Consider the following 25,789-nt stretch of genomic DNA (forward strand, 5'->3'; position numbering starts at 1 on the left):
ATGCATGTGTTTGTGCGATAGTACATGAGGCTCCAATTCGACCGCGAGTCGGATGAGAGCTACCAGGAGAAGAGGATACGGATTCTAAGGAATTTCTTTTAGATTTTTTGTGCCCTCTTCCTAATAGTTGTGGAAGTGTACGTCGTCGAAAAATTCTAATGATGATCTTTCTGTGAGAAATACAGAGCGGAGCAGTCATCAGATCAAATATTGCCATTGAACAACATACAAATAAGGTTTACACCAGGAAAGTGTTTGAACAATTTGGTGAGAACCTTTTCGAGGGTCGGGCTTACCAGGTCGAGAAAATTGAGAAGAAGTACATTGCAAGACACGACGATGTCGAGAAACACGAGAATGGAGTGTGGTTGATTACGAGGTGACCATGTCGAACGATGGCGAGTGGTTCAAGTGTGAATGCGGGCAATTCACCAACATGGGGATGCTCTGTTGCCATGCTTTGAAGGTATTTTTGGATGCCCATTCCTCATCTGTCCATGAAAAATCATACCTTGATTCCAATGTTTCAGGTGATTCACTATGTCGGAGTGAAGGAGATGTTGGAGCAGCACATCCTCAAGAGATGGACAAAAGATGCTAGGGACATCCTGCCCCGACATTTTGGTCACTTCAAAAGAGACCATGTCATGAACAAATCTTTCACCTACCGCAACTCGACTCTCTACCTACACGCTATGGAGCTGGTTAGGCTTGGGGATGCATCCGTCACGATGTATGAACTCGTGTTGGGTCGCTTTAAGGATATGATTGCAGAGGTATCATCTCTAGCTGAAACAAGAGATGGGCTAGGGTTTGAGGATAGACAAGCAGCATAAGCGAATCACAACAACATGGCATCGGCGGGCGCAATTGTCAACATTGAAGGGGGTGGCTGACAACGAGAACAGTTTGCAGCGCTGCTATACACACGACGGTGTGGAGACGATTTGTGTAGGACAGTGCATATCCGTTCGTCCATCCATATCATCAAAGTGTATCAGAGGGCCAGCACTTCCGTCGTGCAGGTGTCGTGCAGTCATGCATCGTCTGCAAAGCAGTTTCGAACAGTTTGACCCTTTTTGGTAACTTGGATGCACTTGCTGGACTGTCTACTCCAGTGCCGGGCGATCATGCTTCAGCATAGAATGAAAGGATCTAACCTGAAGATACACGAATACAGATGAACAAGGACTAGATCCATGTCAGTAATGTATTTGTTATGAACCATCATGAAAGCAAATGAGAGAGGAACCACTCAACCGGTCGGGCCACTTTATCATCTCCGTAGTCCTCTGACAACATCCTCGTGAAGCAAAAGCAAACTACTAGTACCTAGTACGTACAGATAATACTCAACTCTCGTTCTGCACGTCTTCTCTCTCTTTCGAGTCGCATGCTTTCCTCTGCACGTCTTCAGCTTTCAGTTGTGCAATGCCATGGGCGTGCAGTAATCGTACCAAAGTTTTAAATAGCGCGCTAAGACTCTTAGCGGTGGACCTCTTCTAAATGCTATAGCGTGCTATAGCGGTGCTACAACACGCTATTTAAAATGTTTGCTCTTGTGTTTGGACAAAAGACCCTTAGCGCAGGACCTTTTCTAAATGCTATAGCGGAGCTATAGCGCGCTATTTAAAACAGGGAATCGTACTAAGCTAATGAGAGGGTGAGCAGTCAATCGATGAGATCAGTGACATGATTTCTTCTGCCACTCATCACGCTGCTTTCAGTTGTGCAATGCGATAGGTGTGCTAGCTCTTCTCCGTTGCCACCCACCATATATACTTCATCCCTTGCTTAGGAGAAGAGATGCACCGATCCTTTCAATTCGGCATGGCCGCCTTCCACCTCCTGTTCCTCTTCCTCGTGCTTGCCTTGTCCTTCAGCGGCAACAGCGCTGTCGCCGCCGTGGTTGACGACCAGCCTCGGCCGCAGCAGGAGGTCTGCATGGCGTCCTCTTCTTCATCCTGCCCAGAAGCCGCCGTCGACGCCAAGGTGCTCAAGGGGGAGGCCAGCGTGATGTACAAGGAGAAGGCCAGCTCGTTCTTCAGGCATGATGGTCGCACCATCAAGGTCGACTTCGTCCTCCCCGCCAGCAACAGCGAAGTCGCCGCTGGTGACGAGGACCTGCAGCTGCGGCAGGAGGCCATGGCGCAGGCCATTACGGTCCTCTCCCGCTACAGCCCAGAGACCACCGACGAACAGACGCTGAAGCGGGCGATGGGGGTGGTGAACCTCGAGGCCCAACGGTGGAAGCCCATCTTCAGGGCGGTCGGCAGGGTGCTGGAGAGCGGCGCCGACGACCGCACCAAGGAGGACGCGTTCGCCCAGGCCAGGGTGCAGCTCAACCGCGACCTCGGCCAAGAAGGTCCCAACGCCCTCAAGCTCGACTTCGGGTATATGTGACATGCATCGCCAGTTCGCCACCTCTGCCTTTCTGTTTCAGCTTTAGCGCGCCCTAGATGTCTGTGGTGTTGTTAGTCATGATGCGCTCCCGTCCGTGCGCTGGGGCTTATCGCAGTTGTCAGAGCGCCACCACTATTTTCCTTCGACTTCGTTCGTGATTGTGTTTGCATTTCCTTAGTCAGCGAGGTGGTTATTTTCTTACTCTCTTCGTTGTCCCTGTCTTTTCCATGAGTAGCAACCATGCATGCCTGATTTGTTCACTAATTCACAGGGAATTTAACTAAAATACAAGCAGAAGTAGTTGCCGTTCCCAAATTTCAACAGAACTGAGATGCTCTATTGGCCTCTCTAAAACAGTTACTAATAACAACATGATAAAAAATGCAACATAAAAAAGAGCACTCTTGGTAAATCGCCGCAGCCGACCCAAGGGAGTTACCACCTTTTTGCATGATGTTATGATCCTATTGCAACCAATTTGTCCTGCAAGAATTAATCCATTGAGGAGACCACGAGCCTGAGCTGTCACGGTAACATCAATAAACCGAATGCCACTACTTCCCGCTTCGTCTAAATGACCATGAATATATCTTATGATTATGCCCGTTCCTCGAGTAATAGAGTCATCATTTAGGGATGCATCCACGTTAAGTTTGACGTAGTACTCCTTGGTCTTTCTCCATCCATGTTGATCAATCCCTGGAGATGGCATCTTTCAACCTCTTGTAATGACCACATACTGATCCATCCAAACGCTTTGTAGCTAAGCTGAAAAATGAATCTTTGTCTTGTTAAACACAAAATCATATTGACAGTTCCAAATATCTCAAAGTAGTGCACAAATTCCCACCCAAATCGCGTCGTAGCATTGCGCTCCACCCTTCTGAACCAGTTAACAAACACATTCGATATGCTAGTCCACGAAGGAACATTAAAAGACACATGAACAGCACGCCACAAAAGCTTGGCAAGCGGGCAAGCTAGAAACAGATGATGAATTGTTTCCTCTTGGTTACAAAAACAACATTTTTTACAACCTTGCCATCTACACTTAACCAAATTGTCCTTGTTGAGAATCACACCATGTAAATCACTAAATCTTAATCTTTAAAGGGACTTTGGTTTTCCAGATATGTAGGGACCTTATAACAGATCCAATGTTAATCAAGTCTGTGTACAAGGATTTTACAGAGAACACAACCGAAAGAGAGAACGTGGAACTTCCACAATAGTTTATTTATGGCTGCCCGGCATAACGCTAACTTCACAGCCAAAATGCATGTTTAGATGCATAAAGTTAAGTAATATATTGAATCATGTGGGCTCTAAAAGTGACTGAAACAGGCAACGCACTGCCAACTGCGCTTCCTCTAGTTTTTTTTCTTTTCGAAAAGGGGATAACCTGTGGCCGGCCTCTGCATAACACTGGATGTAGCTCATTACTAATTCATGCTACGATTTGGAAAGCAAATGAGAGGGAAACCACCAGTCAACCGGTCACTCATTAACACGTAGGTAGTACTAGCTCAATCAAATCCTTGTGAAGCAAAACTTAAAGTTGCACCTGAACCACCCTGTCTTCTCTCTCCACGCGATTGCTGCAGAGGATGGAATCAATGAACCGATACACCATAGTTCCTACAACTTTCGTCCTGGTTTATTGGTCCCTTTTATAGTTTGTGCCAAATTTTGAACAAATAGTTAACTAACAAAATGTTAATGCATTTTAATAAAAATTATATCGTTGGATTTGTATTTGAACATACTTTTCAATGATATAATTTTTGATGACATGCACAAAAAAATTGTTAGTTAAATTTATAGTCAAAATTTGGCACAAAATACAATAGGGACCAATAAATCAGGAGGGAGGTAGTAGTACTCATGTGCCATCCCTGTTACCGGACATCCTGCACGTCTTCTCTCTCCACACCGCCTGCATCAGATCAGATAAGTCACACTACTTGCGCCCGCCACGCGCTTTCACTGCCCCAAACTATTAGTTGTACAATGCGATCGGTGCTGCCACTGCCACCACACCATATACACTTACCTTCCTTGTTTGTCGATCCATTGCCACCATTCATTCAATGGGAGAGATGGACGACCGATCGGTTCGATTCGCCATGGATGTGTTCCTCCTCCTCCTCATGGTTGCTCTCGCCAGCGTCCGCACCAGCGACAAGGCCACCGTGGTGATGAGGTTTGGAGCTCACACCATCACGGTCCACTTCGAAGTTCCGTAACATGCATGCATGCATGCATGCTGGTTTCTTAGTCAAGAGTCAAGACTCCTTAGAATAATGACGCCCCATGGATATGTTTATCAGGAATTCAGGATTGTCTGTGTCACCAAGCTTTATTTGCGTCTTCAATGTAGTAGCATTACTTTGTGCTAAAGAATGTTTATGTTACATTTGGAAATGAGGTTAACACGGAAGTTGTGTGCCTCATCGAGGCGAACAACTTTGCTTATTAGTAGCTAATCTGAGTTTGTGTGCGCAATGGGGGGTTTTAGACAAATAAAAAACACAACTCAAGGACTAATTGGTAAGAAAAACACAAATTGTGCCCCGGCCAGTTGCTTAATAAGAAATAATGGCGTGCAGGTCCCATCAGTTATGTGGCTAGGGGAACTTCCCAACCAGGGTCGCCTTTTTGAAAAAAAAGTAAAAAAAAAACTGTTTTTAAAATCAGAACTAGTAATTCAACTAACCTTCGCTGATCAATTTCTGAAATTTCGAGCCTATTTTTCTTACCCATTTTAATGTTTTGACAGTTTTTGTAAATCATCCTCTAGTCACTTAACAGTTAACACATGGATCGGCAGGTTGTATTTCTCATTAAGAGATTAATCAGACACAATTCTCTTTTAGTCTCCCAGAGTTGTGTTTCCGCAAATCCCAGCCACAAATTTTTTGTACTCTCGCGCAATTCTTTGTTTATTTAAGGAGAATAGCATTTTCCTCAAAAAGGTTCCATAACTATAGGATTTGGTTGCATAGCAAACATGGACCAAGATGAAGAAAAACATGGGCTCCATGACCGAGCCAGAGCACACAATGCATGCAAAGTCTAAGAGACCAGAACACGGAAGAAGTTCAGTATCTTGGAGGACACAACTAGCACTCATGTTTGTTGCATGGAATAATTGGTAGAAAAGACATGAAGGCTAGGCTACAGGCAAGCACAATCACAACAGGCGTCGACAAGGAAATCGAAGGCTCAGTAAAGTGTGACAGGCCACAGGGAGCAGCAGGACTAACAACACCACAGACAGGGACAGGGCACGCTAAGGCCGAAGGAAAAAAAAAACAAAAAAAAAAACAGAGGTGGCGATGTGTCATCTCTGCACGCAGGTCACACGTACTCGAAGTCCATCTTGATGGCATCCGGGCCTTGGCCGAGCTCGCGGTTGAGCTGCGCCTTGGCCGCGGCAAACGCCTCCTCCTTGGTGCAGTCGTCGGCGCCGCTGTGCATCACCTTGTTGACGTTATTGAAGATGGGCTTCCAGTACCGCTGTGCCTCCCGGTTCACCGCCGCTACGGCCCGCTTCAGGGTCTCGGCATCCGTGGTCTCCGGGCGGTAGCGGGAAAGGACCTCGATGGCCTGTGACAGGGCTACCTTCCGCAGCTGCACATCGCCGTCGTTGCCCGCCGCCGCGATGGCACCGTTGCTGCCGCTGGCGGCGAGCGCCACAACGAGCAAGACGAGTAGGTGGTGGGAGGCCGCCATGGAAAGTAAGTATACTAGACTAGTGCAGTGCACAACGAGGAAGCTAAGTATATATGGTGGGGTGGCAGTGGCATCAAGAACGCATTGTCCAACTACGACTGGTGGTCAGTTGGAGCATTGCATGATAGCAGCGTGAAAGGGACTGTGGCTGATCAAGGACAGATGGAGCGGCTCTGGCGCCCATGTTCCAACCTGTTATGCCTGCTGCAGCTTTTGCTTCGCGCGGATGTGATAAGATGACCCGGACGGTTTGACTGGTTCTTTGGATCAATAGTTTTTCTCATGTTTGCTTCACAAAGGGTAGCAAGTCTCAACTATGTGGCAAATTTAAGACAAGTAATTTGGGACGGAGGTTATAGATTGGAAGGGTGGCTTGCGGAGTGTTGCCTGTTTGGGTCACTGCTCCAGCTTTATGCATCTAAACATGCACTTTGGGTGTAAAGTTACTGCTAGGGTACTTTGGATACCCTAAAAATAAGGTTAAAGGGAACTGCTAGTAACTAATTTGAAGCAAGGCTCAAGATATGTGACAAATTATTCAGGTGAAGTAAAAAATTGTCCATGGATTTACATTATTATCATACTTTTAAACCCGTTGACAAGAAGGACTTGAAAATTTATCATGTGTGGTTTGAGTCATTTGTGAGCAAGCACTTTCTTGATGGTCTCAACTCTCAACCAGGAATCCGGTCACCGTTGTTAGTGGATGCCCTACTGCTCAAGCTTGTGGGAGGTTGGGCGAGTGGGAGGTTGGAGCTCAAGCACGTGGGTCAGCCTTGGCTCAAGATTCCCCGTCTGGACGGTGAGGAAGGAAGGGAAGATAGATGGTCGGGGATGCCGGCTTGAATCCGGCTGCACGAGCAGCCGGGGCGACGCAGGGACGTGGTGGCTGCGCATGGGCAGCTAGGGCGGCGCGGGTAATTTTGATGGCGGTGCAAGGAATGCAAGAGGTGGTGCTAGGAGCTAGAGCGGCACGGGAAAGCCTTTGACTCGCTGGCTAGGGGCGGAGATAGGTGACCGGGATTGCCGGCTGCTTGAAGAAGGCTACAGCGACGGCACGCTTAGGGCACCGGACGTCAGGACGAGTGGATGAGAAATGAGGATGAAAGAGAAAATGATGAAAAAAGATAATGCTTCGTCCGATGTGGCAAGTGGGTAGCAAAAAAACAGCGACATGTTAGTAGTCTTTTTCCTCGTTTTTAGTTCTGGAATATGAAGGACCAATTGTAGCCGCAAAAAAGATAAAGGACGAAATGTCTATTTCTTGTAAGCTTGAGAGGCCAAAACATACTTGTCTCTTATACTAATTCAAACTAGCATTCTGAAAACAAATAAGAGGGAACGACCACTCAACCGAATCACTCTTTATCACGTAGGTAGTACTCGGTCACATCCTTGTGAAGCAACACAGGAAGTTGAACATGAACTGCCCGGCCGCTTGTCTCTGCACTGTTGGGACAAACCCCAGATCAGCTCACCGCTCATCTCCTCTCTCATTCACTCAAACGAAGGTGGAAAAAGAAGCACACCGGACACAAGCTTTTTCGCCACACAAACGGCCCGTCGCAGGAACACAATTTCTGCTGTAGTATTGCTTAATCTAGGTCGTCGGGTCAAAAAATGATTGGTCCAAAATAAATTAATGTACCGTAAAAGGACTCCATAACAAAACAAATCCTATGACTATGAAATTTGTGTGTAGAAACTGCTGTTCTATTATAATTTTCCAAAACACCAATCAAACCAACCCCTGATTCTAGGGTGGGCCCGTGCGTCCAACGGAAGACTTAAAAGCTACCAGATCAGCAATTACGTAAAGAATGTAATCATCCTTTCATACGTGTAGCAAAGCCCTAGTAAAAATACTTCTATATCCCCGCAAAAAAAAGAAGCTGCCTATACGATTGTGTGGTTCGGCTCCGTGAACCGCCCTGAACCACAACAATCATGGGAATGGCGTCCCACTGTGTTGAATGCAAACACTCCAGCAATCATCATCGCTTGCAAATAGGCAATAAAATGTTCTTAACATCACCTGTAGTCTTTACACATCTTCAAGGAAAGCCGGACAAGCTATTGACTGGCTCAAAAAATACATTTAATGAATTACATTAACCTTTTCTATCTCAAAACTACTAGGTGGACACACACGGTTCGTGCTGCAGTGGCAGCGAACCCAGAGTCGTGTGGGGAGGTAGAAAAGAAGGAACACATGGCACTTTGCCTTCTGGCAGTCATGGCGATAGAAAATGAGAGAAAGTAGAACAACCGCCGCATTGTAAGACCTCTATGTAGTGAAGTCCAACAATATATGCTCTATGACACTAAGCTCCCTCATTCTCGCACATCTCCCACCATCTAGAAAAAAGAAACGCCACCAGTTGAGACTATAGCATCAATATAGTACGTGCAGTTACCAACCCAGAAATTTTCCCACATAAATATGAATTTATTAGCGGATAACACAAAATCACACCAGGGGCTGGTCGGAGCTGCTGGTCGACGTCCCGGATTTGCACCAGAAAGAGTGCGATCGTGGTCAGCACCAGCCGGCGAGGTCATTCCGCACGATCCCTCACCTTCATCGTCGAAGGCTTACGAAACCCCGAAATTTTCCTGATATAATCAAGGATATTGAGATCCGGACATAGCAAGTACTTAGCCGCCCTAGATCCCTTTGCCCGTCTTCCCCTTGCCGATGTCGTCGTCCACCACCGCCGTCAATCACTGGCCATCTCCCGTCGAGCCTCTGATTCCACTTGTTGGCTTACGGATTGTATCGAGAGGTGGTAGGCACGAGTTCTGGGCTGCTTCAACACACAACTTTTCTGAAATTAATTTCGCATCATATAGGGTTCAAAGAGCTGATCCCCCGACCAACACGGCCTACTAATCTTCCTCAACACGGTAGTATTATGTCACGTTGGAAGAAGCTAGGGCGCAACAGGACGCGGAAGCAGCCGCTTGCCAAGCAGCGGCAGATAGAGGAATGCCAACTCGAGCTAACATACTATCCAGACAAGCAGTGCTAGTGACCAAGTTAGGCCAAAAGCCTAAGCTTGGGAGACTTTTCATTCGTGCTACCACATTCCTTAGACTTGTCGGTATTTGCCTTTTCTTTGTATATCCATGTTTGCTTTTATTTTGTTTCCTTTTGTGTGTTTGATATTTTTTTTGAAAAATCAAAAACATTCTCGCTTCTTTTTTGGTTTCTATAGTGTTTCTATTAAAAATAAAACCCAAAAATATTTCTCATCTCTTGTTTTGTTATTTGATTGGGAGTTCTTCCGTGTAAATATTTTCTCGCTTTTCGCTTTTCCTCTTTGTTTTTCTTTTTCAGAGAAAGTAAAAACTGCAAAAATATTTCAGTGTGCTTCTTTGAACTCATCTTTTTTGTTAAAAATTTCAAAAAATAAATTAAAAGATTTCTCTAATTTCTCTTTCGTTTCTTCTCCGTTGTTTCCTTTTACCCTTTTCTTCTTTGTTGTTTCTTTGAATTTTCTTGCGTCTCATTGAGTCTTGTTTCAAAGAAGAGGACATCAACAATAATTTCCAATTGGCTCTTATGTGTTTTATTTTTGATCTAATGGAAGACCAAAAATTTCCTTATCTTCTCATGTGAATATAGTCATTGCAGATTCCAGTTTAGTCCACAACACACTTGTAGTATGTTATATTTTTCACATCATTCGGGCATACAAGTGAAAAGAAATAATGACGATGATTTGATAAAAAGATTGTGGTAAAGGAAAGCTGGTACGAACACTACTTGTTTTTGTTTTTTAAGTATGTTTACCATAGTGATCTTGATTTAGTTATTCATGGGTAAGCATGTGTATGATGATTACAATTCATAGTTGTTCATGTCATGCTTAAGTAGATAGGAGTGCATAATAAGTTATCTTGTGTGTCAACATGCATTAAAATGATCATGATGTGGTTTGTTAGGATGGTATCCTCCTTTGAAGTATTTGAGTGGTTTGATTGGGCAGATGTTTCCGCATGTAATTGAATTCAACCCAATATTGCCTCCATGATATTTATATTCAAAGCGTTTATATTCTCATCATGCTCTTGCTCAATGTTAGTTATTCAAAATGCATGATTATGATCGTTGTCACCCTTTAGTTGGTCGCTTCTCAATCTGTGCTAGCCTTCACCTGTACTAAGTGGAAATTCTGCCTATATACAGTATTTACCCTGCCTTTCAAGTAAAGTTTCATGTGCCATCTTCAAAACTTCAAATGAACATCTGTTTTGTGTGCACGTACCGCTCATGGAGCGATGGGGTTGTCAATATCTTCCATGCTAATTGTGTTTTACTTGCGACGGGAGATTATTCACTCATCAATTTTGAAGGAGGCTTGTAACAGGGATGCCCAATCCTAAATTATTTATAAAAACACTCACCAAAAAATTTGGAAGTTGGCAGGCACCCTTGGATTCGAACAACCATGGTTTGCGTTAGTATGGTGGAAAGGCAGAAAGACCTTTTGCACGGGAACCATGATTAACATGTTTAGCATGGAAGATACTGAAAACTTGGTCGTAAACTGTTGACATGAAAAGCACACCTCTCAAAATGTAAGTATCTCTATTTTAAACAATGAGCCCTCACACCGCTCAAATCTCTGCTTCCCTATCCGAAGGACCTATCTATTTAGTTTTATTGTTGAGTCATCATCTTCTTACTCAGGCACCAACCTTGCGAGTGCTATTGTCATTCTTAGTATAACATGCATTTGGTTTAATCAATGATGGGTGTGAGCATGATTGGATGTTTTCTACCCTGAATTACAATGTTCAGTCGTCTCTTGAACTTCAGAGGTGTTATGCATTTATGTTTTGCGGTCTTAAAAAGGCTAGCGATATACCAATTTGTTACATTGTATCGTGGATAATTTGACAAAGTGTTGATATTTGAGATGTAGTATTATTGATCCCTAGCTGATATGTTATTGACATGAGTAAATATGAGTTCTAAGTGTTATCATGCATGTGGTTAGTTCATGATCTTAGCTGAAAACTTGATTGCCTAATATACTTATATACATCAACAAGAACAAATGAGTTTATCACAATTTCTTGAGGATAATCAATGAGTTAAACTTGGGGAGGTTCACACATCTCCAACGTATCTATTTTCTAAATACTCTTGATCTTGTTTTGAACTCTAGTTTGCATGATTTGAATGAAACTAACCCGGACTGACGCTGTTTTCAGCAGAACTACCATTGTAATATTTTTTTAAAAATAAAATTTCTGAAAATTGGATAACAATTTAGGAGATTATTTATGGAATAAATAAAAAATAACGGTGCAAAGAACTGCCGGAGCAGGGGGGGGGGGCACCCGTGATCAACAAAAATGTGCATATCAGATTAGTAATCAACAAAACTATGCATATCCGACTAGTGATCAACAAAACTATGCACATCCGGCAAGTGATAAACAAAATAAAACTATGGATATCTGGCAACAAAACTATGCACATCAGGGCAATTATGAACAAAACTATGCACATCCAGCAAAATTTCTTGGTGAGAGTCCGATGTGTCTCGTGTCAGGACTCCTGCAAAAGCCCCAACATTTGGGTTTAGTTTGTGAGGAAAACTTGATTCAGACGTCTCGGCGGATCGATACAGGACCACGTCGGATGACACACCACATCCAGACCACGCGGTCATGACATATGAGTGGGGTTTGAGGTACTGCTTTGGAGATACCCTTAATTAGGTTCGATTGACCCTGATAGCCATACGCCCAAAAAAATATGTTACATGTCCGTACGATGCATTCCTTGCCTAGTGACGGGGCAAGTGATTTTGTAAAAGCCTAGTCACAACATTAGCTCAAATTGTCAATGATGAGACACATATGCCTAAGATAAATAACTTTTTGGGCGGCTCATGTTTTAAATCCATCTAGCAATAAAAACATATTGTGATTATGGGTTGACTATACTTAAGTAGATATTCCGTCGCTGGTGGGTCCTGTGGCGGAGCTACACACAAGAACTTGGGCGGGACGAATTGAAGGAAAGTCCAAGTATTTTACTCCGATGCCCTATTTCCTCTCATATGCTAGTGTATTTTCACTAAACCTGGGCGGGCCATAGCACAGTTTTGCTTGGCTGTAGCTCTGCCAGTGGGTGGGTCCACAGCATCCTCCATCTTCTAAATTATTAAATACTTGCATCTCTCACTAACTATTTTTTCTAAGCGCATAACCCTTCCACATCAACAAGTCAGGCATATCTGCCACACCAACAACCTGTCAAGTCACTACATATTTTCCCATGCATGCGCCCCTTCCACATCGACAAATCATGTGTGGCTACCATATAGGAATAATTAATCTCACACTTATTCATTTCATTAGACTAATCAACCATATCTTCAACCTAACTATTCTTAGCAGTGTTCCTGCAACAATGTGAGGTATCATCTTGTTTATAGAATGTCTATTAGAGGCTACAAAAAATATTTTTTAATAAAAAATAATATGAATTTCACTATAATTTTGTAAACCATTGTATTCCTGGCTGAAGGCATGTCTAATAGTGTAAAAATATGAAAACCATTAATAGGAAAGACACAAATTTGAAAGGACATGTAGGATGAAGTAAGGAGTTTTTTTTTTGATAGAGAGATGAAGTAAGGAGTTTATTTAGAGATTTTTTTTCAAAGTCAGTGCTACTTAAACCAGGTGACCTCCTGTTTGGTCGCTGCTATGGAGTAATATTTTGTGAAAACATAACCAACCTTAAAAACATAACCTCCCTAGTAGTATTGCTATTCAATAATGTGTGGATATACCAAGCAAAAAAGGTAGTTCTGACCTATTGACGCCGATACACCTGGAGGGACACATTTTCAGCACTTGAAGCAGCGGATTCACGGTCATCTAATTGTTCAAACCAGCATGACAATGTCCTAGGTGAGATGGAGCACACAATAATCTATGCAGTTTCAACTTGTCTTAGATATGCACGGACGAACACAGGGAGCACTAACAGAGTAACAAAAGAAGCCACCTCCGTGACTAATGATATACTGGTTACAAGCAAGCAAGGAAAATCACAAACGTTCCGCATCCCAAGGCGTGAAGAAGGAACAGGAAGAAAACTAAAGCTGGAGCTCCGACAACTGCGACATGCCGCAGCGCACGGACGGGAGCGCCATAACTAGCAACAGCACAGACATGGCACGCTAAGGCCGAAAAAGAAAGGCGGAGCTGGCAAACGGTGGCATGCATTTTACAGATCTTCGACTCCGAGGTCCCTTTTGAGGCATCTCGGACACGGGCCGAACTCCCGCTCCAGCAGCTCCTTGGCCATTGAGGACGCCTCCGCCCTGCTGCGGTCGTCGGCGCCGCTATGCATGGCCTTGTCAAGGGCGTTGAAAATGGTCTTCCACCGCTGGGGGTGGGCCTGGACCTCACGGTCCAGCACCGCGAGCGCCTGCTTCACCTGCCTCACTGCTTCGGGGTCGGTGTTGGCCAGGTCGAAGCGGGTGACTACCCCGAGGGTCTGCACCATGGCCTCCTTCCGCTGCTGCACGGCGTCATCGTTGGCAGTGGCCACTGCGCTGGTGCTGCTGCTGGTGGCGAGCGCAAGCACGAGGAAGAAGAAGAGGTGGAAGTGGAACCTGCCCATGGCAACTAAGTATAGTGTACAGCGATCGGTCCATCTCTTGAACAAGGACGCTAAGTATATATGGTGTCGTGGTGGTGGAAACATGTGATCGCATTGCTCAATTGAAAAGCTGCTAGCTAAGCGTGAGGGGCAGAAGAAAGCATGTGACTGATCTGATCGATTAGGCTGTGTTTTTTTTTTTTCAATCTGGCGGGTGGAGAGAGAAGGCGTGCAGGATCTGATGTGACTTTGTGGCTACTACTATATATGTACGTGATAGCTAGTGACCATCTCTTTTGCTTAAAAAAATAACGGTAGTATGAATTATAGTGCACGAAACAATAACTGCCGTCCTAAGTCTAACTATCTTGGGCAGGACAGTGCGAGGGTGTTTATCCTGTTTTAAATGCGCTCTGCTTGTTGATGTATTTGACAATCGGTGCTCTATGTCTTGTACTCTGCTTGTTGATGCATTTGATCTCGCTGCCTTGCATGTAAAGATGACAGACACAGCTCGCCTCTCATTGCTTATTTCTCACTAACTACATTTTCAACCATTTGAAAATTTCTCACGGCCCATACCGTGCCGTGTCATCCTGTTCACTTTGGTTCCTTATCTGTGGCTGCACCCATAAACACCGCCATGGAAGCCCAAGTAATTAAGTCCACTTTCATTGCATTGGTGCTTAGGTGACGTGTTAAATCTCTACTACCTGAAAAAAGAGTAAGGTTCCCTCTTCCGTCTTACGTAGTCCCATTCCTTCGTCCTCCCTCCCTCTATGATATCCCCACCCCTTCGTGGATTTTCCTGGTTTTCTATCTAAATCGGTTTTCATCTGGCTTAAAAACCAGGATTAATCTTGGGTAACAGTATGGTAATCAATATTTAATCCGGTAATGCATTATGCAATCAATTCACGTCAAATCACGGATTGTATTCTTCTCTTCCTTATCTTTGTTTCCTTTTTTGTGTATTGATTTTGCTGCCCATAAATTCTCCTCCTTCCTTTTTCTGATTTCCTCTTATTATTCCATGACATTGTACGCAAGATTCTACATGCGCTGCTGCGGGAATTCCGCTCAGACCGCGCTGCGAGGCCACCATCCTCTTCCACTAGAAGGGGCCGGCGCACCATGACCATGGAAGATCGCGTCGCTGCGAGTACTCGCCTCATGTCCGCGCCAGCAATGAAAGATCTATTTTGTGTGCCCATACCGCTCATGGAGTGATGGGGTGGTCAATATCTTCCATCCTCGGAGTATTTTACTCGCGACAAGAGTTTATTCACTCGTCAATTTTGAGGGAGGCATGTAACAGGTATGTCCAATCCTCAATTATTTCTAAAAACACTCCCGCAGAAATTTGAAAGTTGGCAGGCACCCGCGGATTCGGCCAACAATGGTTTGTGTTAGTATGGTGGAAGGGCTGGAAAACATTTTGCATGGGAATCGCCGTTAACATGTTTAGTAAATATGAAATCTTAATGTTATCATGCATGTGGGAAGTTACGAATACTCCCTATGTTTCGTCATTAAATTGACCCATATAACCTCAGATGATCGATTGACAAGTTGAGAGGATAATTTTGAGTGGTTGCTAGTGCTAATAAGTGCCTATGAAAGAAATAATTGTGATATTGGCCTATCTACCAGCCACACATTTATCAATTATTCTTCAATAAATTTAGGCAAGTCTTCCAAGAGCAAGTAGCCTCTCCTGCACTTAACGTATAAGATGGATTAGAAATCACTAGCAAAAGAGCCCGTGCGCTGCAACGGGAGAAAAAAATAACACACACTCTTAACCCAATAACCATAATATGTTCATGCACTTTATTTTAGCGAGGCATTATTTTTATGTTGCCGCTTATCCTCCTTCTCACCCTCAGTGGCCTCAGTGTTCACACAAACCAAAGTGTGTTTGAATGTTGTTTTTCCCCTGCCAGTTTTTTCAGAGGTGCTCTTGTGTGGTTATCGATGTTTTCTTTCGTCTCTTTATGATTTTAGTGGTTGTTTATTTGCAATCCAGATCGTCGTGGTACGAAAGAATAACGGACGTGCCCTATAGGTTACAAGTTTGCTATTAAAATAATATTTTAAAATATTTAATAGGTAAACATAACATCATATTCAAATTCTACATATTTTTCTATTCAAATTTCATATATAACATGTTAAAATTGGAGTTACGGTTTAATAGATATGGATAATTAAGAAAAATATTTGTTTGACTTAAATATCTTCCAAAATAATATTTAAAAAATATTTAACAAACAAAATAACATCATATTCAGATTCTACACATTTTTCTAATCAATTTTCATATATAACATGTTAAAATCGGAGTTACGGTTTAAAAGATATGAATAATTTAGAAAAACATTTGTTTGACTTATATATGACGGACGACGGAAACCCAATTTGCTTTATTATTAGGTAGAGATATACTACCAAATAGGCAAGTACAGATACATGCAAATATACTGTAATGGATCCAATTAATTGAACCTTGAATTGGCAATTGGACATGCTAAGCATTACTGACCTAGAGTCGAGGAGTGGTTGCGTATGATCGAACAATACCGTGTCGCATTCTCCCATGGGGGATCCTTGACCAAGTAGTGGCGACGAGACAAAGCGTGTGTACTGCCCTCAAGACAGCATGGCCTTGCCACATTTCCTTCTAACTAGCGAGGGTGTTGACAGGTGCTTCGCAGGTAGATGAAGTGTAGCCGAAACATAATAGGGGTTATACAAGATTCTCTCAAAAAAATGTTTCATATGGTACATTGTACTACAAAATTTATGGTGTACTATTTAAGTTAATTTGGTCCGGTCTAGTGTTTGCCTTATGGACAGCTTGGTATGTTCCTATTAGATTGAGTTCAACATCTCGTTTGGGTAGATTTTTCCTTTCACACATTATTGATCCTAGTGATCCATAGTTAATTCTAATAATTGCAGTTGCACTCAAGGACGTCACCACACGTCCTCGCCTCTAGTTGCATCGTAGCAATCACTTGCTTGAGAAAACATACACCCTCTTGACCGACACCTTTTGTGTCGCCAGGCGCGATGAGCCTGCCGCACACACGAACCGCCTGTTGTATCGTTGGCCACCGATCTAAAAGCCAAACTATAACCTAATCGTGAAAGTTTTCGAATCAATTCATTCCGGTCATTGTACAATCATAAATTTATTTAAAATAAAACAATTTAGTTTTTTCCATCCAAAGGCCAAAATATAACCTAATTCAGTCCAGAAAGACCGGAAGCTTCGGGTTGGCCCATAACCTCCAGGCTGGATCGTCGTGGACTTCTTTGTTTTGGTTTTGCAGGTCACGTATGAACTTGGATCGAGCTAATATAAAAAATCAAAGTTATTTGCCTCGACAAGACACACAACTTCCACATTGACCACATTTCCGTTCAAGGTCATCTTAAAGGGGGTTTTGTGCAAGTGAAAGTCTAGTGTCAACAAGTATGTAGTAAAGATTGTTTACTTCCAGATGTACCAAAACATTGCCTAGTAGAAAGCAATACTATACTGAGGACGCAGGTAAAGTGTGATCACACAGACATACTTGATAAACATACAATAGTAATATGGAAAACCGATCCATCCAAACCCTTCGAAGATAAGCTGAAAAATGAATATTTGTTTTGTTAAACACAAAATCATTTCGATAGATCCAAAAATCACTTGTGCACATTCACCTACATATTAGGTGGTTGAGCTTGTCCGCGGTAGTTTTGTTAAACCCTCTAGTCGATATAACACACTTTCAGCTACATATAGGTTTTTTTTGGTTCAGCGGCTATCCTCAGTGGGATAGAGATAGCCACTTTTTAGGTGGATGGCGAGTGTTTGGTTTTCAGGATGAGATGGATGTGGATGGCCTATATTCCAGGAATATTCACATTTTAGGTGGTTATGGGCAGCCACTTTCGTCCGTTATTGTGCGGCGGCGGCGGACGAGGACCTAGGGGTCGGGGCGGCGGCCTGAACTAGGCCGGTGGCAACGGCAACTAGATATGGCAGGCTAGCATGACATACTAGTATCGGAAAGTGCCGCAAGGAGACGGAGACCGGCATGTCATCTTGGCCATGGAGAATGAGGAAGAAAATGGTCATCGTGAAGCTGCGGTGGACGGGAGGATGTGACACTGTGCCGGGGATGAGCTCGCCTCGTCGGCGCGCACCTTCTGGCAAAGGAATCATCTCGAGGCAGCCTGAAGGAGTGGGACAACGGCTGTGACACCAAGGCCGGGGTGGAGACATGGACGGAACCACACCCACGCCATGGGGGACCCGCGCTGAGCTGCTGCCAGGGTCGAGACCGTTGTCCGGGGCGTCGATGAGGAGGTGGACTTGTGTGTAGGAATTTTAACCTATTGTCCGGTGTGCGAATACTAGAATTTTTGTGTAGGCATTTTATCCTATTTTGGTCCGTTATGGCTTGTGGTCTTGTAATTTTCCTTTTGCTTTTGTTAGAGATTGTTACTCGGTACTTGTTAATAAGTGGTTGTGTGCATCAAATGATGCAGAGGCAGGGGCAATCCTCCTTTTCCTCAAAAAGAAACATGGCATTGTGTCGAAATCATGAGATCGTGAGTGTTGTAGCTATATTTCTGAACGTAATGTAATCTGCCAAGGTTGTGTGCTTCAAATGATGCAGAGGCGGGGGCATTCCTCCTGTTACCACAAAAAAAATATGGCATTGTGTCAAAATCATGAGATCGTGAATGTTGTAGCTATATTTCTGAAAGAGTTAAATACGCTAGGGGTGCCTCAACTTGTTCTGCACGGTCAGTTTAGTGCCTAAAGTTGTAAAATACACGAAATTGATGCTCGAACTTGTACGGCTGTGCAAATACGGTGCCTCTTTCCGCATCTGGGCGTATGCTCTACCCACGTGACGTGACAACCCCACATGTCAGTGTCAGAGAGCAGGGAAGGTGCTGGGTGGCCTGCGCTTGAGATTTGTTTTGCAGGAAGCCCGTCATATTTAATTTAATCACGGAGAAAAAACCTATGTCAGTATAAGCGTACGACAGACAAAAACTAAAGAAAATGTGTGAGTCCACCACGCCAAACTCTGCTGAATAGACAATCATGAATCGAACTGTACATATTGCGTTGTTATGCAAAAGGTAATTCTTCTATAAAAATATACCGGGGCGCTTGCTTGTTTGGGCTCGCCTTTTTTTGTAACTTTGCAGCACGGGCATATTGTGCCTGTTTTTTGAACATCAAAGGAAATGATTTTTACAGTGCATATAGAAGTGTAATATATCATGTGAATTTTCATCAAAATCTGTGCTTGTATGTGAGAGATACGAAAAAGCAAAATACATGCAAAAATAAGCTCTTTTTTGCCGGATTAAAATTGTGTTGAATATCCTTATATTTCTACAAACATGATTGACATGTTTGGATACATTTGTAGAATTTAATATTATTAGAAAATATTTTTAGTACATGTTGAATAGTTTACTAAATACAAAGTTGTCAATTTTTTAATAATTGGATATTCTAGAAATAGAGTGACGATACACAATAATTGTGTGTGCTTCTGGTGCAGAATGAAGATATATGAATTTACACAATAGTACTGTATTTAATATGGGTTGAACTATTTAAATCGACATAAAATTTTGAAAAGGTTCATTTTACCTCTTCAAAGTACACGATGACAAAAGAAGATTTTTTTTTGAAAATACAAAGTAATTTAATGTTGGTGATTATTGTATTTTTATATGGGAAAATTTGTGTGTCATAAAACGAAACTTGAACTTGGAAAAATAAAAAATAAATAGTGGTAATAAATAAAAAATAAATGATGGATAAATGCATCAATTAGTCTACAATAGCTTTCTTGCTAATATTCTTACGGAAAGCAAAGTTCAGCTGCATGGCTGGATCGTGCCGGTAGTAGTTGACCAGGAGGTGCCTTGTTCGAAACTCCTCTGTGTTTTTTTTTTCAATTTATTTCTATCTAGCATACCCTACACTTCAAGACTTTCCTACATGATTAAATAAAACTCGAGGTTGGTTTCTGTAAAATAATTTCTCACGAGCGGGCACATGGGCCACTGCCGCGCTAGCACGCCACGCAGACAGCGCGTTGAAAATACGGACGAAGGCACTGTATTTGCACGACCGAACAAGTTTGAGCACCAGTTTCGTGTATTTTACAACTTTCGGCACCAAACTGACCGTACATGACAAGTTTCCAAGAAGGCTTTCTATAAAAAAAAAAGGTCATGCGCCTTCGTGAAATTTGGCAATGGCAACTACTTCCACTTGTATTTTAGTTAAATTCCGTGTGAATTAGTGAACCAATCAGACATGCATGGTTGCTACTCATGGAAAAGACAGGGAGAACAAAGAGAGTAAGAAAATAACCACCTCGCTGACTAAGGAAATGCAAGCACAATCACAAACGTTCCGCAGCCGAAGGCGTCGAGAAGGAAGCAGAAGGGAAATAATGGCGGTGCTCCGACAGCTGCGACAGGCCGCAGCGCACGGATGGGAGCACCATACATAACTAACAACACCACAGATATCTGGGGCGCGCTAAGGCCGATAGAGAAACTAAGGCAGAGGTGGGGAACTGGCGATGCATGTCACATATACCCGAAGTCGATCTTGAGGGCGTTGGGACCTTCCTGGCCGAGCTCGCTGTTGAGCTCCTCCTTGGTGCCCTCGTCGGCGCCGCTCTCCAGCACCGTGCTGACGGCTCTGAAGATGGGCTTCCACCGCTGGGCCTCGAGGTTGACCACCCCCAGCGCCCACTTGAGCTTCTCGGCGTCGCTGGTCTCTGGCCTGTGGCGGGAGATCACGGTAACGGCCTGGGCCATGGCTTCCTGCCGCAGCTGCAGGTCCTCGTCCCCGGCGGCGACTGGGCTGTTGCTGGCGGGGAGGAGGAATTTGACCTCGATGGTGCGAGCATCATGCCTGAAAATCACACTGGCCTTCGCCTTGTACATCGCGCTAGCAGCAGCAGTGCTGTTGCAGCTGGCGGCCAAGGCAAGCAGGAGGAAGAGGAGGCGGAAGGCGGCCATGGCGAATGGAAGATTGGTACGTCTCTTCTCCAGAACAACGGATGAAATATATAGGGTGGGTGGCAACGGAAGAGCTAGCACACCCATTGCATTGCACAACTGAAAGCAGCCAGCGTGGTTGAATGGGAATACAAACCATGTGACTCATCTAACTGATCATGTTCAAACTTGGTGCAGCAGGACGGTGCCTGGAGAGATCAGACATGTAGAGTGTGAGAGGACTACGTACCGCACGTACTGCTGAGTACAAGTTGTTCACTTCCAACAACTTGCCGTTTTTGCTTCACAAGGATGCATGTCTTACTGCTAAAGCAAGTGACCCGGCCAGTTGATTGGTTCTTCTCTCATTTGCTTCAATGATTTTTTGTTTTGCGAGTGTCATTTCCTTCAATGATGGTAGTAGAAAAGTAAAGGGAACTCTCATTATTTCAAATTAATTACTGCAATATTGATTATGTAGTACCAAGGTTGAAAAAATAGGCATTGCACGATGAAGGCTTGGGTGCTATCTACCTGCAAAAAAAAAAAACCCACAAAAAAACGGCTTGGGTGCTATCTACATCGATTCTACTACTTGATAAGGCACCAAACATGGTAAACTATTATTTCGTACCAGAATTAGAATTTAGAAAGCCCGATTTCAGGAGCCAAATTCTTAAAAACCCAGAAAAAAAATCATATACCACACTATATGACATGGGCAAACGCCCCAAACGTTATTGTCAGCAACATCAATCCTATCAGGGGTAATGCATTTTGTGATAAAACTGTTAAAATAACCGAGGTGTGTAGTCGATCATCCGAGGATCAAACAATCACGCGAGGCACGATATCGAGATTGGTTAACAAGATTCACCAACATGGCCACATCCCTGGGGCATGACTACATCTGCTCCTCTTACTGACACCGTCACAATGCCGCACATCGGTCATTCGGGTGCCGCCCCACACTACTAGGAGAAACCTTATACACAGAACTTTAGTAGTAGCGCGCGTTAAAAAAGGGCGCTAGTGCTGCATAGCAGTAGAGCGTGCGGGATAAGGGCGTTACAGATAAAAATGTAGCAGTTGCGCGTGTGCGTGTGAAAGCGCTACTACAAAAATTCCCATTACTAAGGCCCTGTTTGGTTCATAAGTCCTAGGACTTTTTTTAGTCCCAACTTATAAGTCCCAAGTCCCTAAAAAGTTCCTACATGTTTGGTTCCTGGGACTTAACATGGACTAAAAGATCATATTACAACTATAAGTCATTATAAGACTCTCCTTGAGAGTCTTATTTCATAAGTCCCAAATGCCCACTTTAGGTCCCTATAAGTCCCTCCTGTTTGGTTTATATGAGACGTATAGGGACTTATTTAAGTCCTTAAACCAATAAGTCCCTGTAAACAAACACCCTCTAAGTCGATAGGCTACACATAGTAGTAGCGGTCTTGTAAAAACCGCGCTACCGCTAGGATCTATCTAGCAGCGCGTATACTATGAAAAGCGCTACTGCTAGTGAACATAAAATGAAATGAAAAACAAATAAAAAAGTAAATGAAAATGAAAGAAATAGAAAAAGAAGAAAGGAAAAAAATAAAATGTAAAGAAAAATAAATGAAAAAGGGGAAAAAAGGAGAATGGCATAGCGGTAGCGTCTATTCATAAGAGGCGCTCTAGATAATATTGCAGCAGGGCGTTTCCTATACCCCACTATAGAGAGAGAAAAGAAAATAAGAAAAGGAAAGTAAAATACATAGCTATAGCAGTAGCGCGTTTCTTAAAAATCACTATAGTTATCTTAGCTATAGCACCTTTTTACAAAACGCTCCACCGCTAAGTTTGACTTAACCTAAAAACGGTTTCCCCCGGCCACCACTTCTCCCCCAAATCCCTCGCCCCACTTCGCCACCGTCTGCCCAATTCGTCGTCGCCCCACTTCGTCTCCTTCTCCTGCCGACGTCGACAGCCCCGGAGACACCAGAGCCGCGCATCGTCGACGCCACCGGAGCATCCCCCAACGCCATCGGAGCCGCATGGCCTCATCAACGCCACTAGAGCCGCGCGGCCTCATCAGAGCCACCGGAGCCGCCCTCGGCTCCACCGGAGCCACCCTCGACGCCGCTGCCTCCCTCGCCACAACTGCCTCCTTCGCCGTCACCAGAGATGCCCCTGCCTCCCTGGCCACCACCGGAGCCATCCTCTGTAAGCCCCCACCCTCCTCTCTCTCTCATGCATAGCAGAAACACTGGACAGAGAACTAGCTAGCTAGGTTAACTAGTTTAATTAGGTTAATTATCTAGGTTAGTGCAAAATTTTAGTTAGGGCTTTGACAGAGAACTAGTTAGGTTAACTAGTTTAATTAGGTAAATTATCTAGGTTAGTGCAAAATTTTATTTAGGGCTTTGACAGAGAACTAGCTAGGTTAACTAGTTTAATTAGGTTAATTATCTAGGTAAACTAGGTTAACTAACTAGGTTAAATAGCTAGGTTAATTAGGTTAGTTAGGTTAAATAGGTTGGCTAGGTTAGAGCAAATTTTTTTAGAGCATTAGGTCAGAAGGGTTAGAGAAATGGAGTTTCTTTGCAATTTAATTGGGCTCTGTCCTAGGCAGAGAAGGGTTAAAGAAAATAATGTGTGTGTGAGAGAGGAATAGCTAGATTAACATAATTTTGGTTCTGTCCTAGGCAGAGAAGTGTTTAGTGAGGTCATTTTGCAAAGGTTTTTGATTTTTGAAAAGACCACTAGTTTTAAAGGAAAATAATTTAGGCAAATTTTATTTTAAAGATGATCCCTTCCTAGACTTTTATTGTTGATTATATCTTTTCATTGAAGTGGTCATGTTATATCTTTTCATTGAAGTGGTTCGATTGTGCCCAAGTGGCCTTTTGTTGTTTCCAGGGAATGATGCCGAGTGGCATATGTTTTGCCGAAATGTTGATTCATTTCCGTTCCGGCAAATTTCAGGTGTTCGATTTGTCAACTTTTTAGCAAAGGTCATGCCAAAATTTTCCGTGAATCTTGGGATGACTTGTGCTACAAACTAAGACATATCGATGCCCAGGATTTGCCGCACTTGGAAGGAATCAATGTTCGTGCAAAACATAGGCCTTTTTATGTCATTATTCATTTTATTAGGTCTAGAATTAATTGACTAGATTTAATCATAGGAAACATGGCTGGCAACAATGAAGGACAAGGTTCTGGTGATTGCGACGACGTCTACCTGGCGGCACAGGAATATTTGAGCCTTGCCAACAATCAATAGTTGTTGTTGCTGGGCCCACCTGTCTCATCCGAGACTGGCATTGAGACCGGTGCCGAGACTGGCATTGAGACCGAGACCGGCACCGAGACGGGCGCCGAGACCGGCACCGAGACTAGCAAAGCCATAGAACCGAAATCTAAGAGGAGATGTCGACGCCCAAACCAGCTCCTCACTACTAGACTAGTGGTCACGGGGGTTGACGACGGCAATTTTGAGCCAAAACTGCCTGCGGAAGCGCGCTCCTGCTACGACAATCAAATAGGCTGCAACGTATGGGCGTGCTCCACCATCAATGTTTATAAACTAAAGGAGAGGCCAAATATGAAGCACTCCCTCCTAACCCTGCTGCACCAGATACTCTTGTTCCTCGGGTCGGGATGAAATACAATATAAAGATCCACAGAAAGACCCGGCAATGAAGAATATAAACAAACACGCCATGACCAAGTGTAGCGACGTGTTGGCCCCCTGGGAAGTAAGAGTGAAACGCGCCATCGACAAAAAGGGACCCTACTCCGAGATTGTGAAGGAAAATTCGACAATCATGGAAGAGCAGTTTGAACTATTCAAGGTGGCCTGAGATGTCGAAGATGCCAAAATAAGTCAAAGTACATGAAGGAGCTTCAAGAGAGGAACATGGGGTGCCACCACCCCGGAAGAAAAGGGTACGCGGGGAAGAGGTCCATATGGGCCAAGGAGGACGCAGAACGCGAAAGTTTGGGCATCCCAGATCCCTTGGCAGAGTTCACCGTCCCACGGGAGTATGACGTCCTTAGGGCCCGGTACCGTTGGTACCTAGTCAAGAAGGTTTTCGAGATGGACCCGGTCATGATGGAGTTCATGAGACTGCAGGTAATTTTAGTTCCTGATCAATTCGACTGCACGTTTAGTCATATGTGTAAACGATCCTTGTTCCTTTTGCACAGAGAGCTGCACAGGATTGCGGCCGAAAGCAACTCCATGTATGAGGCGTTGGCGAGCCCAAGTGGGACACCCCATTAAACTGGGCGTTGAACATATTAAAACAACTCCTGGTGGACACTCGGCCGTCGTATAGACGCGTGCATGGTGTTGGAGACAGCTGATGGGGTCATGTACCTAGGGTAGGGTCACGGACCTGATCTAAGTACCTTGCCCAAGGACACCCTTAGAAGAGGTCGCTTTCCAGTCGACCAACGAGGGACTCACTCGAATGACTTGAAGGACTCGACCACGAAGACTCACTCGACCACCAGAAGGTCAAGAGGCACTCTGCACTGCAACGGCCTGTAATTAAGTAGACTTTATAATAGTAAAGACACTTTATGTGGGGCGTTACCAGTAACGCCCCGGACTTAACTCACCTTAAACCCTCTCCTACGTGGGCTGGCTGGGGTCCTGGCGCACTCTATATAAGCCACCCCCCTCCACAGGTAGAGGGGTTCGGCACCTTGTAACTCATATACTCATAATCCACTCGACCGCCTCCGGGCTCCGAGACGTAGGGCTATTACTTCTTCCGAGAAGGGCCTGAACTCGTACATCCCTTGTGTTTACAACCTCTCCATAGCCAGGACCTTGCCTCTCCATACCTACCCCCCACTCTACTGTCAGGATTAGAACCACGACAGTTGGCGCCCACCGTGGGGCAGGTGTTTTAGCAATTTTGTGGAGAAGTTGCGATTCTTCCGAGTACTTTCATGATGGTGGCTGCTGGAGTT

The 25,789-nt window shown here is 44.1% G+C and overlaps 4 protein-coding genes across 4 annotated transcripts; 1 reads left to right on the top strand and 3 right to left on the bottom strand.

Annotated features, from left to right (window-relative positions):
- The first annotated feature begins 1,756 nt into the window (after positions 1-1,756).
- LOC119282657 lies at positions 1,757-2,586 on the top strand. Its single transcript, XM_037562803.1, has one exon. It carries the CDS (start codon positions 1,807-1,809, stop codon positions 2,401-2,403), a length of 597 nt encoding a protein of 198 aa, XP_037418700.1. The 5' UTR covers positions 1,757-1,806; the 3' UTR covers positions 2,404-2,586.
- A 2,933-nt stretch (positions 2,587-5,519) lies between these two features.
- On the bottom strand, positions 5,520-6,138 carry LOC119282659. The gene has a single exon (XM_037562804.1). It carries the CDS (start codon positions 6,136-6,138, stop codon positions 5,764-5,766), a length of 375 nt encoding a protein of 124 aa, XP_037418701.1. The 3' UTR covers positions 5,520-5,763.
- A 7,258-nt stretch (positions 6,139-13,396) lies between these two features.
- LOC119282810 lies at positions 13,397-13,795 on the bottom strand. Its single transcript, XM_037562885.1, has one exon. It carries the CDS (start codon positions 13,793-13,795, stop codon positions 13,397-13,399), a length of 399 nt encoding a protein of 132 aa, XP_037418782.1.
- A 6,378-nt stretch (positions 13,796-20,173) lies between these two features.
- LOC119282660 lies at positions 20,174-20,853 on the bottom strand. Its single transcript, XM_037562805.1, has one exon. The coding sequence runs from the start codon at positions 20,840-20,842 to the stop codon at positions 20,405-20,407; it is 438 nt and encodes a 145-aa protein (XP_037418702.1). The 5' UTR covers positions 20,843-20,853; the 3' UTR covers positions 20,174-20,404.
- Positions 20,854-25,789: the final 4,936 nt, after the last annotated feature.

This window comes from Triticum dicoccoides, chromosome 3B, assembly GCF_002162155.2.
Source record: "Triticum dicoccoides isolate Atlit2015 ecotype Zavitan chromosome 3B, WEW_v2.0, whole genome shotgun sequence".
Taxonomy (NCBI): Eukaryota; Viridiplantae; Streptophyta; class Magnoliopsida; order Poales; family Poaceae; genus Triticum; species Triticum dicoccoides.

Coding starts and splice junctions, on each gene's coding strand:
- LOC119282810 (XM_037562885.1), bottom strand. CDS start 13,795: ATGGGCAGGTTCCACTTCCACCTCTTCTTCTTCCTCGTGCTTGCGCTC.
- LOC119282660 (XM_037562805.1), bottom strand. CDS start 20,842: ATGGCCGCCTTCCGCCTCCTCTTCCTCCTGCTTGCCTTGGCCGCCAGC.
- LOC119282657 (XM_037562803.1), top strand. CDS start 1,807: ATGCACCGATCCTTTCAATTCGGCATGGCCGCCTTCCACCTCCTGTTC.
- LOC119282659 (XM_037562804.1), bottom strand. CDS start 6,138: ATGGCGGCCTCCCACCACCTACTCGTCTTGCTCGTTGTGGCGCTCGCC.